The sequence below is a fragment of the Hippocampus zosterae genome, chromosome 10 (assembly GCF_025434085.1).
Source record: "Hippocampus zosterae strain Florida chromosome 10, ASM2543408v3, whole genome shotgun sequence".
In the NCBI taxonomy this organism is placed as follows: Eukaryota; Metazoa; Chordata; class Actinopteri; order Syngnathiformes; family Syngnathidae; genus Hippocampus; species Hippocampus zosterae.
In genome coordinates, this window is record NC_067460.1 from 24,799,827 (window position 1) to 24,818,566 (window position 18,740).

Genomic DNA, 18,740 nt, shown 5'->3' on the forward strand with positions numbered 1-18,740 from the left:
AGATTGATGAGTGTTGTTGCTCTTCAATGGAAGAGCGTCTTGCATTAATTGCGGAGAAGGGCAATTGACGCGCTCTCCGGTTCGCGAGAAGCCACCAGAGGGTGTTCAGAGAAAGAGAGCAAACGCAATCCAGGCTTCAGTCGCAATGACCGGCGGTTGGGCCGCAGGCCGCCACCAAGGCCGTCCTGAAAAGCAGAAGCCGCAAGAAGCCATTCCCGACAACAAGTCGGCCATTTTGCTTTCAGGCGGCCATTCTGGGGTCCTCTTTTCCGGCGCACCTTCAAAAACAAACTGGAGCGCTTCAATCGTGGGGCCGGAGGGGATTCAGACCCCGAAGCCCGTTTCAGTTTAGCCACATGAAATTCGGTAGCTCTGTCTAGCCTAAGTAGAATCACCAAAAAGACTCAACGCGGCTGTTTTTGACTCATTTTGGCCATAGCAAGGTTCCTTCAAGGAAAAACTTGTCTTTAAAGCTTTTTTTCCCCCCAAGCCCCAGTCGTTTATCCTCATTAGTTAGCCACACGAAATTTGGTGGGTATGTCTGCCGTGAGTAGAGCCTCAAAACCGTCTCAAGAAACCTTCCCGAAAAGGCACAATCGCCTCCGCTGTTTTGACTTTCAGCATCCACACGAATGAAGAAGAAGGAATTCATTCTTGAGGGGGAAATGTCTTTTGAAACGGCAACAACACCAAAGTCAACTTCGGAGCTATCGTCAAGTGCGGACGGTGCGGTATCGTCAGCCCGCGCCAAAGCCAACCATCATACGTTTGTCCTTCGGGAAGCCATCTCACGGGCTTTCGATTAACTTTCATTTCCTCGTTTTGTCTTTTATTGCATCTTCTCTGATAAGACCCGAAAGACTTGAGCGCCTCTCAAGGCGTGTACAGCTGCATTTGCCCACTGAAAAAAACGAACCGGAAAAAGAAATGACGATTTATAGAAACACAAAAAAATTTAATGTCTTTCTTCGACATTTGTGCATTTTTAAAGAAGTCTCGTTGAGCCTCATTCAGTACGGTGCTGTGTTTTTCAAATCGCTCTCTTCAACCTTTTGTTAAAACGTGACCACGATGACGTTACCGACGTGAAAGCGAGCTTCTTTTTGGGGGGTGTTGAATCGACGTGTCCACACGGATGCGCTCTCAAGTTGTTCGAGCGGGCGTCCAAAAAGGTCCCGTTCGTCACGTGGTGGTGGCGGCTACGTTTTGACTCCCCCCCCCCCCTCCCTCCCACTCGTTGGCGAGGCTCGGGAGTGAAAGTCCAAGTGGTCCTCAGCGCGCTTGGAGTGGTACATCCCGCCGCGAGTTTCCAGTCGTAGTGGTACAGCCCACTTGACTTCTTTCGGGGAGACGAGCGGCCACACTTGGATCCACAGTTGGGACGCGGGAGGACGACGCGCCTCGGTCCGGTCCGGTCCAATCCTCGGAGCCATGGAGCCCTTTTACGGACTTTTCGCAACACTGCTCGTCGTTCACGGACTCGCCGGTGAGTCGCTCGGCCTCGACGGTGAATTGCGAGAAGTTGCCGCGCCGCTCGGTCCGTTTTTTTTTTTGCCTTCCTTCTTCCACATCTTGCTTTTGCCGCTAGCTCGATGGGCTTCGCACCCTCGCGCCGAAAGGAGACAAAATGCCGACGGAATAACGAGCCGATAGACGAGGGCTGTGGGAATGTTGACTTTGACGTGGACCAGGTCGGACCGGGGTTGTGTGGGCTCGCCGGAGTGGGGCAGGCGGCGCGATTTGCCCCGCTGCGGGTTGTGAAGTCTGGCGGAGAGCGAAGACGGGAGGGGGGCGGCCAGCCAGCCAGCCGAGGCTTGACCTGCCAGTTGGGCTCAGTGCCAGTCGCAGGAGCCCCCCCCCCCCCCCCCCCAGCCGCCATCCACGCGCATATTCGGGCTACTATGTAGCACACGCACTTTATTGCATTTTCCCATCTATTTTTGGTTTTTACTTTTGGCTTTGTTGAAAAAAAAAAGGCCCATAAACGTTCCGAACCACCGAGTTGGCTATTTTGTCATGTCATTGTATGTCCTGTTGGCCAAAGAGCAAGGTTTTTCACAAAACGCGAAACAAAACTACTCAAAAGACCAAACAAGATGAACACGTCATTGCACGATGAAGGGGCTTAGTTGACACTCAACTGACAAAAAGTCATACAAAGGCTCCACGCGGTTTTTTGCAAAGCGCATTAACATTCTATCTATCTATCCATCTATCCATCTATCCATCTATCCATCCATCCATCCATCCATCCATCTTTTTGCTAGTCCACTAGCAGATGCAGCAATGGTGTTGGATCGGTGCGTCGCCGGCATGTTTGTTACGTCACATCGTTTTGTCAAAGTTGTTGCTTCTTGCACGCGGTCCCGAGAGCAACCGGAGGTGTCCAGTCCAGGTGCAGAGAGGAAACAAACAGCCTGTGCCCCCCCCCCCCCCCCCTTTGGCTTTTTTTGCCACAGCAGCGTCTTCTCAAGAGCTCGCTTACCTGCCGGTGGAGTGGCCGCACCTGTGGTGAAGGCCAAGCGGGGGCTGGGGGGGCTTTGCCTCTCCTTTGTGGCAGCGGCTCCCCGTTGTGAATATCCGAGTGGCACGTCAGAGTTGCTTCAAAGTTTTGATGACGCTTCCACCTTGACAAGCGCCAGCAAATGACGATTTGGCAGTGACGCCCGCCCGCCCAATCAAACCTTTATTTTTGCCTATTTTAGACGGCGTCGTTCGAATTTTGTGCGCAACCGAACCTTTCCCCCCCTGGAAATGCTTGACATTGGACGCGGTGCCGTTCGCGAACAAGATCGTTTTCTTCAAATGACAAAAAAGAAATCTTCAACTAACTTTTTGATTTGGTCATTTCTTTGGACTATACCGATGTCAGCTCCAAAATGTTTTGTTTTTGTTCTGCTTTCCTCTCCCAATATTTTTGAGTTCTACGGGCCTAGTTTTGAAATTTTCACCCATTTTTCGGGTGTTTGTATCTTGTCCAAAATGGCCTCTCAAGACAACCCGAAAAGTCTTGAGAAGACAAACGAGGCCCAAGGGAGGATGGCGTCTTGAATGATGACGACGTGTTGAGATCGCTGGACTGCCGTCTCGTGTCGTGTGCATTGGGGAGGCAGGTCAGACTTTTGGGTGGGGAGGGGCAGAAGGGTCAATCCAGGGGAGGCACTGTGACGGTCTCTGGGAGGATTGACCTGCAAGTTGGACTGAATTCCAGGCAGAGCCCCCTCCCCGCCCCCCCAAGAACATTCCCGGCTGTCCTCTTCAGAGACCAGTGGAGTGCAGCTTAGGCGGCTTTTTTCCTTTTTTTTTTTTTCTCATCCTCGACACACAACCAAAGGCGATGGTGTCACCGGAATGTCTGAATTGGGCAGCGGTGGGTTCCTGCTGCTATCTAACGGCACTTATTTGCAGGAAAAAAAAATATATTGTCATCAAATGACCATTTTGTAATATTCTTCCACTTTCAGTGTTTTCCGAGCGCGTTTATTTTCCAACAGGAGTTTGTTTTTGTCGAATTGCAAAAGTATAATTTTGTCATCCAGTACGGTGGTGTTTTTCCACCTGTTGGCTGTCGTCTTTTTGTTCCGGTGCATTTTTGGGGCTGATGTTGAGAATATATTGTCTCCCCATATTTAGTGTGGCTCGACTGCACCGAGCGGGGGTGTCGCTCCCCATTAACGAGCCCAAAAACGTGCAACATGCGAATCAATTAGCCGCGCCGCTGCGCTTGCCTCTTTGTAAAGTCTATTTTGGTCTTGAGCCTGTAATTTGGGCGGCTCCATTACTGCCACGTCTTATTTATTTCCCTGCGAAATACGCCACCCGGCTGGGGGAGACCAAAACCACCAAAGTGAGGTCTTCAATTAAAGAGACTTCGCAGCTTTTAGCTCCGGCCCCGCTCCAATGACCACCCCCCCCCTCTCAAAAGCAACAACTTGGAAGCTCATCGGCAAAGTTGACTTTGGTGTCCGTTTATGAAGCGGCTTTTTAAAAATGATTATAGCCTGTAAAGAGTTGGGGGTGGGGGGGTCATACGCATATGACTTTTATGGCCATAATCGAGACGACAAAGATAAAAGCCAAAACTATCGATCGATGATGTCGGTCTGGACATGCTGCAAATGTTAAACCCTGGCGGGACTTCGACATGGCAGCGCGACAGTCCACGTGTTTGACGCGCATTGTTTTTGGTGGCCGCAGCGGGAGAAAAGCGTTCCAAAGTATTTTGTTGCTCCGAGGAGAAATCAAAGATGCACTCGTGCTGTCAAACTGCACGGCCTCAAATATGTGTCCGTTGAGAAAACCGTTGTCGCCTCAGGAAATAACCGCAAGCCACACACACGAGTGATGATTTGAACGAAAACGGCCCTCAAGCTCAAGCTGACGTCACCGGGCAAAAAAATGATATTCACGCAAAATTCATGCGCAAATATATTTGCTGAAAAGTATAAAATAATGAAAAAAATCCACAAATATAACGTACAGAAGTTGACAAATACAATAACTATGGAAACGCAAATATTCCCTGCAAAAGGAAAAGGGGTACAAAATCAGCCGCTGCCTAAACGGGCAGCTGCACAACCGGAGTGAAGGCCAGTCGTTTTTGAAATGGCCCGTAAAAGGCAATTGTTGAAGCCGTCGCGCCGTCTGCGCCTCGTCAGCCGCTGCCTAAACGGAACTGCGCACCAAGTGAATGCGATTGCCTTTGAACGCGGATGCGAAAGGAGGCTTTTGTACGTTCCGTTGTTCTGCATGGGCCCCAGTGGCGTGGCTACCGCCTAAAGGGGCTAGCAAAACAGAAAAGCTGTCCCTTTTAGGCTGCCAGTAAAAGCCACCGTTTTTTCCCCCTCCCATCGCCATTATGCGGTGACAAAGTCAACAGGTGCCTCAACGGGCTGCCACAAAAATTGAAACAAAGTTAATCGCAGTGCCTTTTTAGACGGGCTGGAGGTGGAATTATCAGGCCGTCCGTGCCTGGCGAATGAAGTGTTGACTTGGAAGTGACGCCGCAAGTCAAGCCCGACGCCGACTCTTGGCACCAGAAGGTGACTGCTACTGCTGCTGCTGCCCCTGCTACCGAGGCCGCAAAAGAAAAACAACCCCCCCCCCCCCAAAACCCACTTCACTCTATTGTACTGTGGATATGACAGGAAGAAGCGTATTTGTCGGGCTTTCCCGACAGAATGGTGGGAAGTGCATCGGCCACGTCGTAAATAATGCACGCCGGCCAACGTTTCCTGCCGCTTATGCTTTTGGAAGGCGTCGTTCCTGGAGAGCGTTTGCGTGCGGCCGCCGAGCGCTACAAACGAGACAATCCGCTAGCTCCTTTTTGTGCACTCGGCATTCGGGAGGACTTGATGGATGGCTGCCATTTATCCCGCTGGGTCGCTCTCGTTGCGGGGTGTGCGCTTGGAGGGTGTGTGAAGGGGGTGGGGGGGCAGGTCGGAGCCAAACGGCACCGCCGCCTGACAGCTGAAGGACCGGCCCCGAATGGTGGCCGCACCTGTTTCCCATAACACCCCCCCCCCCCCCCCGCGTGCGCCTCTCCCTGCTGACTCGGCACATCCGCGGCGGGGCTTGTGTGCCTGACGCTCTTGAATTCTACCAACGACAACACCGCAGCCATCTGAGCGTCAGGCCGTTACTTATAGAAAGGGCGGGGGCGGGAGGGGGGGGGGGGTTAAGCCTGACTCATAAAAGGAAGAAAAAAAAAACAACAACAGGGAGTTAACCGAGGAAGTACCTGGAAACCATTTGTTCTCTCTTTACATGACATCCCGCAGAAATGTCAAATGTAGTGCCCCCCCCCCTTTGTTTTTTAAACAGAACTCAGCGATGCAGGATATTAGCATCTGCGCTTTCATGCAGCAATCGCATCATGACGTGGATCAAAACTTCTGCTGTGGACTTTTTACATTTTTTAAAATGTTATATTCCTGACCTCTGACCGGAGCAGTCGTCAGCAAGCCCCCCCAACCCCCCCACCCCCAACCCCGACCAATGTCGTTTGGGCAGAGTGACGATCATCATTTTTAACCTGGATTGCACAAAGTGTCTGTGGAAAAGAGTCCCTCGGACTGCCTAAAGTCTTGAGCGTAGCCTCCTTTTGGCTTTGAGCCCCCCCCCCCACCAAAGCATTTTTTTCTCTCTGCCGTGAAGCGTTTTTGAACATTTGACATCGCCAGCAAAGGTTGAGCCCTTAAGTGACGCTTTTCTTTCCCCGCGTGCTGGTAGTGTGAGTGTCATTCATCTTTTGCGGAACGGGCTGACAGTGGAGTGCTGAGAAAAACCAAGAGGCAAAAAAACCCCGCCCGCGCACACCCACAAAAAAAAAAAAGTCAGCGAACGCGCTCTGCCCGGGCGGGGTAACACCAGTGCGGCGCCACATTTAACCGAGGACCAACGTCCGTCCGCCTTTTGCTGGGCGGCTTCACTTCCTCCCTGTGAGACGTTGATTGCTCGTTTCTGCTTTTTTTTTTTTTTTATGGGGAAAACAAGAGCAAGTGAACTGCCGTCCATGAGCCATCGGAAAACTGCAACGTTCCCACCGGCCTAAGTGAGAGCGCAGCCAATTTTTTTTTTTTTTTAACCTGCTTATTACCGCCCTGCCCCCGGACTGGGAAGAACGATCGCACGGCAGCGGCCGACCAACGAGTGTCAGAGAAGCCGAGTTGAGCCATCTTTGAGAGTCTACGTCCCCGCAAGGATGGTGTCTAAGTTGTTCAGTGGGCAAATTTGAAGAGCAAACACCCCCCCCCCCCCCCCACCCCCCCAAGCGAGCTTCAAATTCCTCTGGCTCTGCAAAGCAACAAACCGGCAGTAGCGCGGACCTCGACCGCACCTCGAACTTTCAGGGAAGGCCTCCTGTCCGACGTGCCTTTATCATCGGCAATATTTGTGCAGGGGCACAAGAACATGAGTGGAATCGAGCCCCCTTCCTTCCTCGCATTGTGCCCTGGTGAGGGCGGATAAATAGTAGAGGGGGGGGGGGGCTTTTTCCAACGGCACTTTTTCTTGACAAAGCCCCCCCCCCAACCCTCCATCAAATCAAATCAAATAAAAAATGGTGCTCATTGGACGCCAGGGCCGCGCAACCACTGTTCTTGGTGTTTGCAGTGACACAAAAACATTTCCAACTCGATGTACAGGGGGGGTGGGGGGGTGGAATAAACGTCAGAGCGTGGCATTTTGTGCCAACAAAGCGGGACAATTCCGTCACTTGGACGCACAGATGCTTTTCCTCCGCCTTCAGCGACATTTTACGCTAAAACAAAAAAAAAATCTTTGTCCGTGAACTTTAGAGATAAGTTTCCAACATCTTAGTTTTTTGTTGCAACTCGGCCCAAAGTCAAAAGAGAATGACAAGAACTTGCACGGGACCAGTCCTGAAACGTCGATCAGAAGCACAGCAGCGAACGGAGCCGGAAGAGTGGGGGGGCTTCCGCACGAGCCTGCGCGCACGCCCCTTCCACGCCGACACTGAGCCTCATTCAGCGGCGACGCCCCCTCGAAAATGAGCGCAGAGGCAGGAAAGGAGCGCCGGGCCGCGGCTCAGCTTGGGCTGGTCTGGGCTGGGTTTCTTGCGCAGCAGCAAACCTCCCTGGGGGGGGGGGGGGGGGGCTGCTGATGACTTGGATGCTGTAGCGTTCACACTTTTGCTTGTTTACCAGCCCGGCATGGGATTTTGGATTTTTTAAATTTTTTTCCACACCCACAAAAAAGAGATTTGGTCTTTTTTTTTTTTTTACCGTTTTTCTTTTTGGGCGGAAAAGCAAACGACTTTGCAGAGTAAATGTCAACCTCGTCATTGGTGGGAGCAGTAGTGGCAGCAGCTTTATCGTCACAAGCAGTTGAAGCAGTAGCTCGGCCCTGCTCGCGCTTCTGCGAGTCCTAAAAGGATTTTTCCTCCAGCCCGGATCCGACATTCCTGATCGGTGAGCTTTTTAAATCAATCCCTCATGACCGTCGTCGAGCCGCGCTGTTGCATTCCAGCAACGGGGACGGACGGCGCTGTCTTTTGTCCTGCGCACACCGGCCGACCTGACGGCGCGCGGCTCTCCGTCCAGATGACACCGCGCCGACCAGACTCGCGAGTGGGCGGCGAGTGGGCGGCGAGTCTGGCGGCGGCCCACGTGGAATGTTGGAGACGCTTTTCCAGGCCACCAGGATGAAGGTTTTGATTTACCCTTTGCAGCGGCAGCTTGTCACAATTAGTGACGTCAGGAGGGAAAGAAACAAATCCAGTATTGAAGCGTTTTCTTCAAAGCCGGCGCGGCCTTCCCGTGAGTTCATCCTTTCTGGCGGAGCGCCAACAAAGCGGGCAAAATTGTCGCCCGTTCCTCCTTGGGGGCGTTTTGTCGACCGCTTCGCCGGCGCCACGTACAAGGGAGAAGGCTCATGGGACCAACGAGGCGGCTCGGATCCGGCCACCCCACAAACAATCGTTTGAAAGAAGGCCTTCAAAACTAACCCTTGGGGGAGAGGTTGCGTCGACGTCGTCATGCTGACCCGTTTCGACTCTGGCGTACTCGAGCGGACGAGCAAGGCGGGCAGCCTGTGTCGCTCTTGTGCTTGACCCCGAGCCATCCTGGAAAATGTCAACTTGTTTAGGGCCGAGTCCTAAGATGCCCCCAGTCCGTAATTGCCTGCCTGAGCGCAAAATGACGCCAATCGTAACCGCCGCCGTTTCCCCGGACTGCAGCCAGCGACCTTGTTAACTTTGCTTAGCATCGAAATCGTTGTAGCGGTCGGCGGGAAGCCGAGGAACTGATTTTGAGCAAACTTGATGTCATCTTTTGACACTGCAAAATAAGCCAGCCCCTGTGTTGTTGTTTGTGTGTGTGTGTGTGTTTGTGTTGGGCGGTGGGGGGTTGCGTCTTTCCCTGGTCGTTTGGCGAGAAGCCCCTTTCCAAGATTTTCCTTTTTGGAAGTCATGGCTGAATGGATGAACCTCCACAATGTGTTTACTTGGTTGTACTTTCTGTGTACATATTTTGTCATGGGGGGCGGGGTTGAAACACAGCACATGAGAATTCCCCAAGCAGTGTTTTGGCCAACACTTCTCCGGCGGTCGTCGGTACCGGTCGTGCCAACTTTTCCCCCAGAGCTCACACTTCCTCCACGTCGGTATCCCACGTTGAGGCCATCTGTGTCTCCTCCCTTCCGAATGGTCAGGGTGGAGTCGGCCGCGCGCACCCCGCCCTGTGTTTATGTACACGCTCCCCGCCGACGACTTAAGCTCGAGCAAACGGCACACGGCGCGCACGCCGGCTCTCGTTTCTCGGTGCCTGAAAGCCGACACCCGCGCCCAGCGGTACAGTAGCAGTTGGGCTCCAAGTCTGCGGACATCGATCAGCGCCGTTAGTTGACCGCGTCATCTCTTGGAACGATCCAAATGCGCAGTCAGTCAAAACATATGGAGACCAGCAGTCAAATGATTTGGGGGAGAGGGGGGGGGGGGGGCGTTTGTCAGGAAACAAACATGTGGAGCGCCATCGGTTGCCTGCCATTTGTCATCAAAAACATTGACATGTTTGGGTTTTTTTCATTTTGCGGTCCGCTATAGTTTCCTTTTACAGTAAATTGGCCTTTTGTGTCTTGTTTTTGAGTGTTTGAGCTCGTCCCTTTGTCCCTTTTAAACCAACGATTATGTATGTCGTTTGTTTTATATTTAGCACTGGTTTGGTCATGCTAGCTTTCGCCTTCCCACCAACTTTTTGTGGGCAAATGACTAATTTGGCTTCTCTGTGACTGTTGTGCTCATTGAGTATATTCGTTCACGTCATGTGGCAAGAAATGACGATGTAGCTCCTTGTGTTAGCTTCTCATGCTGTCCGCTAACAAGCTAGCTGTATGTTTTTAGTTAGTAGGTCAAAAATCCCCCTTTTACACGGAGGCGGGTGCCGGAATTCATCATACAATGTTTTGGCCGTGTTGGATGAGTGTCGGGGTTGTGTGTGAGGGGGGGGGGGGGGGGGGGGCAAATGAGGAAAAGCGTATGAGAGCACAGCTGGCGAGTTGATATCGGAACATACAGCAAATTGCAGTCAAAGAAAATGTCTGCCTGTCTGCCTCTCACACACTTGCGCCTTATTTTGGACAAGGGAAAGCTTGTGTAGTGCGTGCGTGTTTTTGTAATGAGGGAAATTACAGAGGACGCGACAGCGCACAGGGGAGCCTTGGCCCGGCGCGATTAGCATTGCTGCGGCTAACCGCTCGCGTCAGAGCCAAGGACCTGAAATACCAGCCGGTGGGCCACTTTTCTACCTTTCGCTCGGCGCGCATTTGCGAGAGGTGCTCGCGGCAGATTGACGGCTCCCAAATGTAACCAACTGTGCATTGTAAACATGTCAACAGAGCTCAAAACGGAAGCCGAGGGGGGAAAAATACCGAGTGTGTCGTTAAATGATTGACTTGACAAGCGGCTGAAATTCTCGAGTTGGATTTAATGAGCTTGTAGTGTTTGAGTTGGTCTAAATGACAGTTGGGAAGTACAAGCCGAATGCCACTTACGATGTTGACACAGAGAAACTCGTATAAACGGGATGAGTATAAAGGGGTATGGTTGGATTTGTTGCCGCACATGGGGCAAAAGCTGACTGAACTGGCGTGCCTTGTGCCGGATTGTTAACAGACTTTATTTCACCTAAAAAAAAAATCTTTTCAAGACTAGGTACTAAAGTGCCCCTTTAGTCAACGTTGGCGTGCGTTTGAGTTTGCCTCGTGGTGAGGCTCGACATGAAATGAGCGATGATGTAAAATTCTGTTAGCGGCTAGCTAGAAAGGTTAGCCATGTACTTGTCGCCAGGATTTCGTTTCGCTTCATTCCTGTTTTAGCTTTTCATTTGTTTGGTTTCAATTTTCTACTTTGGACCGATTTGACGTGGATTTTGCGCCGTTTTTGTGACTCTTAGTGTGCGTTTGAAGTTGTCTGGCCGTGACGTTGGGCAAGAAAGGAATAAAGATGGAGATGGCTACGTGTGGGTCAGGACTTCCTCGGTTGTCTTGGGTGTTTTCTCGTAAGAGCAGCATCTAGAAAAAATGGTTGAGGCTTTATTTCTTCACGCAGGCGCGAGCGGCAACCTGGTGGCGGCCCCCGCCAAAGTGGACGCGGTGCTGGGCAAGATGATCACGCTGGGCTGCCATATCCAGATGACGGCCGACCTCACGCTCATCCAGACCTCGTGGGAGCGCCAAGTGCCCTCCGGCCGGGAGGTGCTGGCCGTCTACCACGTGCGCCACGGCACGCACGTCTCCCCCGACTTTGCCCATCGCGTCTCCTTCGTTTCCACCACGGATCGAGACGTCAGCATCTCCATGAAGGCCGTGGACCTGGCGGACCAGGGCTCGTACACCTGCAAGGTGTCCACATTCCCGCTGGGGAATGACCAAGCGTCGACGGACGTCAATGTATTGGGTAAGGATCGCCATGATTGGATGGACTCCTTTTTTTCGCGGTACAGTTTCATTTGTTCTGTGAGCTCGCTTGGAAGGCAACGCACGCGTAGGCCGACTCGTTTTCTTGGGTTTTCCGCAGGCGACCCCCTACCCGGCCTGTCCCCGGCACCCCTTTTAAATGTGTCTGCTCACTCGTTTGGCCAACAATGCGGCTTTTATTTATTTAGTTGTTTTTTTTGCCGAGTCAGAAAAGCGGCAAGTCGGCTCCGCATGGAGATTTGCTGACTCCCGGAAAAAAGGCGGCGCTCAGGCAGTTGACGCGTCGATGCTCAACTGCGCGCCGGTGGGGAAAGGACGTCACGTGCCGCGGCGCCCTCCGGCTCAATCAATTCAGAAGACGAGAGCCCCCGCGTTCGTGTTCACTACAAAAGCCAAACTGGTCATGAAGGGATTTACGCCCATTCACTTGAGTAAAAGAAGCGCAGGGGCATCACTCCCTCCCAGCTAGACCAGGGGGGGGGGGATTCTTGGCACTTTTGTTCCCGTTTCGTTGATGAATAATCCAAAACATAAAGAAAAATACCACAAAGAGTAGAAAGCACAGATGGATTTTCTTCTGTAAGGAATCAAAGTAGAATGATCTCAGTCAAGTCCAGATGCCGGAAAATGTGAGCAATGCAATTATTATTCTAATTATAGTTTTTTTTTGTTGTTGTTGTTTTTCTTTTTGCGTACTTGCTGACTTGCCGCCACTGCTGTGTGAGCGCTTTGAATGTTTGGCTTCGCCTTTGCACCGACCGGTCTCGTGTTAGCCGCTTCCTCCAGCGACCAACAAAGAGCAGCTCCTGTTTTTAGCTCGAGCCCGCTAGCAAGGAGGGGAGGGGCACACAGACACACACACACACACACACACACACACACAGAGCCTGACGACTGCGGCACAAATGTGGCCTCCCCCGAACCCGGTGCAGGACACCGATGGCTATTTTTAGAGACTGGGGTGCCGGGTGCCGGCAGTTATTTTTGAAATGAATAGCGACTAGGGGCGAGGGGAGCAGATGTCCCAAAGGTGATGGCCTTTTCTCGGGGGTGAGGTGGTTGTGCCCCCCCCCCCCCTTCTACTTTGTCTTCCAAGCTGTCATCGCCTCAGTGAGTGGCACAGCTGCTTGGCCATCCGCTTGAAGAGGCACGCGTGCACGCATGATGACGACGGACGGGGGCTGTTTTGGTCTTGATTCTTGCCCCCTTCCCGACACAAAATGTCCAAGGCCCGAGCGTCTCATGTCTGAGTTGATGAGGATTCTTCGGTGTTGAAAATGGAGCCGTCACTTGATGGAATCTTGTCTCCGTTTTTGCACAAAAGGGCCTCCTTCAATCCTTTTCTCCCGTCCCGGCACTCAAGACTGGCCTTTGCCGCACCGGTGAAAATGCAAAACGACAATAATTGACCTCTTTTGTTTTTAGTTGTTTTTTTTAAGGGGGGGTGGGGGGGGGCTGAAATCACCTTTCTGATCATAATATCCAAGAGAAGTTCCAATCTTTTTGACAAGCTTAATGTTCAAGATGTAAACCACAGGAAAAGCCCCGTCGCGTACGGGCCGCTCGCTTGATCGCTGCGCTAACGGTGCTAACGGTCTGCCCCCGTGCGTCCAGTGGAGCCCAAGGTGTACGTGGCGTCAGGGCCCGCCGCCCTGCTGGAGGGCGAGGGCGAGTCTCTGGTGGCCACCTGCGTGGCGGAGCGCGGCCTCCCCGCCGCCAGCGTCTCCTGGGAGACGGAGCTGAGCGGCCGCGCGGAGACGCAGAGGCGCGAGGAGGCGGACGGCACGGCCAGCGTCAGCGCCCGCTACCTGTGGAAGCCTCGCGCCGACGCCCAGGGCAAGAACCTCACCTGCGTGGTGCGCCACCCCACGCTGGAGAACGACTTCCGCAAAGACCACACGCTCAACGTTCACTGTGAGTAGTAGCGCGCATTCCTCCTCAAGCGGGGCCTTCTCTTTTGGTTAAGTGCAAAAGAAGCTCAATTTCCGCGGCGGCTCAGCCGAGTCATCACCGAACCGTCCTCTCGTCGGATCGGTGATGACTTGCTAGCTCGCTCGCTCGCTCGCTTGTTCTCCGGAGAAATCAAAGGGGGCAAAATAGAAGCCGTGTTTGCCGTCTTTTATTACAGCCGCACGTGCCGGCTTCATCCCGGAAGCGTGGCGGCCCCTCGCCCCGTTCTCTTTTTGATTTGCCGCACTTTATTAGATGTGCCACTTTTCCTCCTCCTTTTGCCTGGAAGTCTTCTCCTTTGTTTTGTCGCGTGTTCTTGGCACAGCTGCTAAACCTTTGTTTTCGGCTCGTGCGCTTCTTGGAACGTAAAGCGTGCTGTTTTGTTTGTTTTCAGAGGGGGGGGGGATTTCACCTTCTAGAAACCCTCTTCTTCATTGTCGAAACTATGGCTCGGGGGCCATTTGCGGCCCACCATCCATTTTCAGCGGCCCGCGACGTGACGGCAAAAAAAGAAATAAAAATGACATTTGACATGAGCCGCAGGGTTAGTTTGAAAAAAAAAGGTGAAGCTGGCCAGACTAATAAGGGAGGTTGCCAGAAAAATAGGTGCAAGTTACGAAGGAATTTGTTGATATCCCGGAGAACCTTTCTCGACGTTAAAGAGAATAATGTCTCTTCAAAACACCAGGTGAGTCAAAGAGGATTGCGTTTTGGGGGCAAAAAATGGTTTCTTCCACTTGGTGTTTTCTGGCTGATTGATGAAGACGTCCTCGGGTTTTTTTCTGCGTGCGACCCTCACGTCAAAAAGTTTGGACACCCCCCCCCCCCCCCCCACCCCGCTGCGCATCGCGCCGGCTGTGCTTCGGTCGGCATCAGCGAGCGATTGTTGCCGCTAACTTTGTTGCGCTCATGTTTTGCAAACAGTTGCACCGACGGTCCTCGTCAAGGGGGAGAAGAAAAACTGGTACGCGGGACAAGCCGACGTGACGTTGATCTGCGAGGCCCGGGCCAACCCGCCCGTCCGGGAGTATGCGTGGGCCAGGTGGGTCGACCTTTTCACGACCTCGTCCGTACTCGGCGGCGTTACGGCACCGCCGGTAAACAAAGCTCGCCGTGTTCAGTGTCATTTGCAAAGCTTCTTGACAGCTTTAAGGCCGGCCGCGCCAACCAGGCGGCCACCGTGCCGCCTCGCGCATAATCCCTGGACAGAAATGACGACTTTGGTATTTGGCAGCATCTTACTCTGCATTTCAGAAAAAATAGGCGAGTAAAAGAGAAAAAAACCAAATGGCACGCGTGGATGACTTTGGTGCGTAGCAAAGGCAGAATCCGCGTGCCGCGGCCGCAGCCGCTTCTCCTTAGCCACCCGTGGCGGCCCTCGTGAAGAATCCGTGTCATGAACGAGAGTCCACAAGTGCGAACCTCGTGGTGCTCCGTCGTCCTCTGATGGGAAAACGAGGCTCCGGCGGGAGCGGCCAAGTCTCGCCCGGTGAAACCTTATGCCCCCAAGACTCTATAGACAGAAAAGCGCTGCTCCTCTAAGCGTTTTTCCAGACTTATTTTTAGAGAGCCAGCGGGGTATGTGAGTGTGGGGGTGGGTGGGGGGGGGGGGGCGTCATAAAAATGGCTGTATATCATCTCGCCTCGGCCCAAATAGTGTTTCCTGATCTCGTGACTCTTGACGTCAAGCTCCTCAGCAAATTCTTCCGTGTCATTTGAGCAAAGCAGGTAGAGTGCACAAACGGGGGCGCGGGGCGTGTGTGCGTCTGGGGGGCGGGGGGTGCAGCCGACATGACGACTCTACATTCTGTTTTGCGGCGGAACGATTCTAAAACAAATGAGTTTTTTGCCCTCCTCAACAGTTGCGCCACGTGGACGAGCCCCGCCCCCACCCCCGCCCCCTGTTGTTTGCAAACATGACAAAAATGTCTCTTGACGTGTCCCCCCTCCGCCCCGTCCAGGTTGGACGGAGCCATGCCGGACGGTGTTTCCGCCGTCTCCAACCGGTTCGCCTTCACGCGCCCGCTGACGCTCAACGACTCGGGCGTGTACCGCTGCCAAGCCACCAACCAAATGGGCGTCCGCAGCTACAACGTGTCCCTTTGGGTCCAAGGTAATGTCCCGCTTGGCGACCAGATAGATAGCCGTAGCTCGCCGTAGCCCGCCGGCCCCCCCTCAGGCCAGACGTGCGGCTCCGATGACGCGGATCCCAAGCGGCGGGCGCCAAATGGGGAGTTTGCGCGCGCGTAAAAGCGGTGGCGAGGGAGACCGGAGCGGCTTATCGCCGTCCGCATCAAATGAAGTTTGAAGTGATGGGATTGGAAGTGCGGGCGGAAGACGAGAAGCGACGCCAGTGAGCCGACTGGAATATCCCTCCTGTAATTATGGGCCAGTCGACAACGGCCCGAAAGCCGTTTTTAGGATCATTTAGCACATCTCCAACGTGCGCGACTTTGATGTCAACAAAAGTGCTCTGGGGAGCCATCGGCCCCCATGCTCCAAAAAATGAGCCGCACGCGAGCATTCGTTCCTCCTTCACATCCTCCTTTGCACCTGCCCGTCAGGCGCATTTTGTCCTTTTTTTTTTTTTTTTGCTGCATAATAACGCAAGTTTGGCCTTTTTTTTGTGTGTTTTTTTTTGGTCACACGGCGACTTAGTCGAAGGGGTCCAAAGTGCAAAAGGCAGTCCTTTCGCCCTCGGTCAGCTTTTCTCGGACACGTAACGACTCGCAGTGACAGATTTGCGACTCGGAGAGTTCCGTGAGCTCAATAAGCCGTGAAATGTTCCAGTGGAACGCCGCCGAGCCTGCGCCTGCGCCTGATGTGTGTCAGCGAAGGCCACGGATCGGACCGCTCCCGGACCATCCAGATGGGATTTTTTTTTTCCCCCCTGATTGGGCCAGAGATGGATTCCGTTTTTTCGAGACGAGCGCGTCAACATCTGCGCTTCCTGCGCCGGGGCCCCGATCGCCGAGTCGGGGCCGGGGTGTGGATCCTGAGAACTCTCCTTTTTTGTTTTCATTCCTGCGTCGCTCCTTTGTAAGCCCTCTCCAAACAAAGCAACCCCTAGCCGCCGCCCCCCCCCCCAACCCTCCTCCGATCGCCGGGCTTCGGAAAGCGCTGGACGCGCCCCAAAAAAGCTGTCACGCTTCATCTGTTTACCGGCCCGAGTCGGAATCCTCCATCGAGCGAAAGCGCAGCTGACGGACATCCCGTCCAGGAAAGACTCTGCGGGCCAATTACCTTGCCTCTCGACCCGGGCTATGCGGCCCCTTGACTCCCCCCCATATCTCCCCCCCACCCTCCGCTTGCTGTCTCTGTTCTAAGGTTTTTGGCCACCGGCATTCTATGCGCTAGCGGTGGCTCTTCACTCCCACCGACTTACTCTCGGGGGTCGAATTTGAGCCATTTTGACATTTGACCGCAAGAAGATGGGACAATCATTCTTGGGCCCCCGACACCCCCGTTTCCTAACTCGACCTCCCGTTTTGAAAGAGCAGATGCTTTTCAAATGCCTATGAGAACAAGACTCCGCACCTCAACCCCGGCGTATTTCCGGAGCGCTTGAAAACAGCCGCGGCGCCGTTGACAAAAGTGCCGCACGTGGAGCAAAAAATAGAATTCACACAATCATGGCGAGGCCATTTCAAGATCGGAAAACTAATCTGAGGATCTTCAAAAGAAGGCTCAAACGAGCTGGCGAAGGGGGGGGCCCGAGTAGCAGTTGGCGTACGCGCTCCACAGGCCACTGAGATGCTTGACGCCCGCATTTGATGGTGTGAAAGGGCTCATTCCGCACCATCAAATGCGGGTGCGCACGCGCTGTCTTATCTTTTTTTTTTTCCTGACTTTTCTTCCGTCCCCCCCCCACGCAGAACCCCCCTCCACCACGGCCGCCCCCGTCGCCACCACCGGCGGCCCGCCCCGCGTCCCCGCGGCCGGCACGGCGCGCTCCCCGTCCGACTCGCCCACGCCGGCTCCCGCCCGGGACGGCACGCTGGGCGTGGCGGCGGGCGCGGCGGCGGGCGCGGCGCTGGTCCTGATCCTGGCGCCGCTGGCCGTCTGCTTCTCCTTCCTGCGCAAGCGCCGCACCTTCCGGGGCGACTACTACACCAAGCAGTACCTGGGCCCGTCGGACGCGCAGAAGGAGACGCACATGGACGTGCTGCAGCCGCATGAGCTCCAGGAGGTCTACGGGGACCGAGGCGGCGGCGGCGGCAGCCAGGAGCTCAAGGCCAAACTCTCCGCCGACCTCATCTACGGCGACGAGGAGCGGGGCGGCGACGACTGGGCCGAGCGAGGACTGCGACTACTTTGCCGACGGCTACAGCGGCCGCAAGCCGCGGCACCCGTGCGGGCCGCCCGCCCTCGCCAACGGCTCGCCGTACCTGCGGACGACTGCCGCGACAACTGCGCCGACGGCGACTACGTGGCGCACGTGGACGGATCGGTCATCTCACGGCGGGAGTGGTACGTCTGAGCTCGGGGGACGGGAGGGGGGCGGCGGGGAACCGGGATGCCGTTTGGCGCCCGTTGGAAGCCCTCGGCGTTGACGCGCTGCCAAAGGGAAACCGGCAGGAGAACAAAGGAAATGGAGCCTTTCCTCCACACTACTGAGATGTGCTCGCGCTGGCACGGACCAGAAGGACCCGTGTTCCCCCCCTCTCCTTTTTTGGTGATGGGGGGGGGGGGGGTCACAAAACACTCCCGTTTTGGTTGCTCCTCCAAAGACGGCAAAGCCAATGTGCCGCCGTCATCAATCCTCTGCCACAATCGAGACTTGGCAACGATATTGACACGTTGGCGGAGAGCTGGCGCCGTTGACCCATTGGACTCTGTGACTTGCTCGCCACCACCGGAAGGAAAGCGAAGCCGTAAGTTTGCCGCACACCTGTCCCGCGCCAATCCCCCCCCCCCCCAAAAAAAATGGTGGCACAGTCTTTTCCCTGTATGTGCCCCGTTTCTCTCCCCAAAAGTCAGCTGGGTGTTTGCTGATTTTAGACCTTTGCTTCACTGGCGACTCCAAATTTTGTGGCGCGTTGCGGACGCGTGCGGGTGTTTGCGGCCGTTTTGTGCTCAAAAACAAGCGGGGAAAAGAAAGCGTTTGCCTCGAGCAGGAGGACAACCGACGTCTTTTGCGGAAACATTGTTAGCCGCTGACATCAGCGCCCGCTCGTCGCAGGAAAAAAAAAGTGCAAGAAACCGGAGAGGGGAAGACGCGTGGAAAAGTTCCCAACGAGAGGAGGAGACTCCCCTCGCTAAACACCCTCTTAAAATCCTCAGCAAAGCGCTGACATCATCCCTCGTGCGCGCGCACGCCAGCTTGCACTTTTGTCCCCACCGCTTAACCCTCGCGA

General features: G+C 54.3%; 1 protein-coding gene across 1 annotated transcript; it reads left to right on the forward strand.

Annotated features, from left to right (window-relative positions):
- The first annotated feature begins 1,137 nt into the window (after positions 1-1,137).
- On the forward strand, positions 1,138-17,888 carry nectin3a (nectin cell adhesion molecule 3a). Its single transcript, XM_052077700.1, has 6 exons — positions 1,138-1,486; positions 11,066-11,413; positions 13,048-13,347; positions 14,308-14,425; positions 15,345-15,496; positions 17,259-17,888. The coding sequence occupies exons 1-6, from the start codon at positions 1,432-1,434 to the stop codon at positions 17,861-17,863; spliced, it is 1,578 nt and encodes a 525-aa protein (XP_051933660.1). The 5' UTR covers positions 1,138-1,431; the 3' UTR covers positions 17,864-17,888.
- Positions 17,889-18,740: the final 852 nt, after the last annotated feature.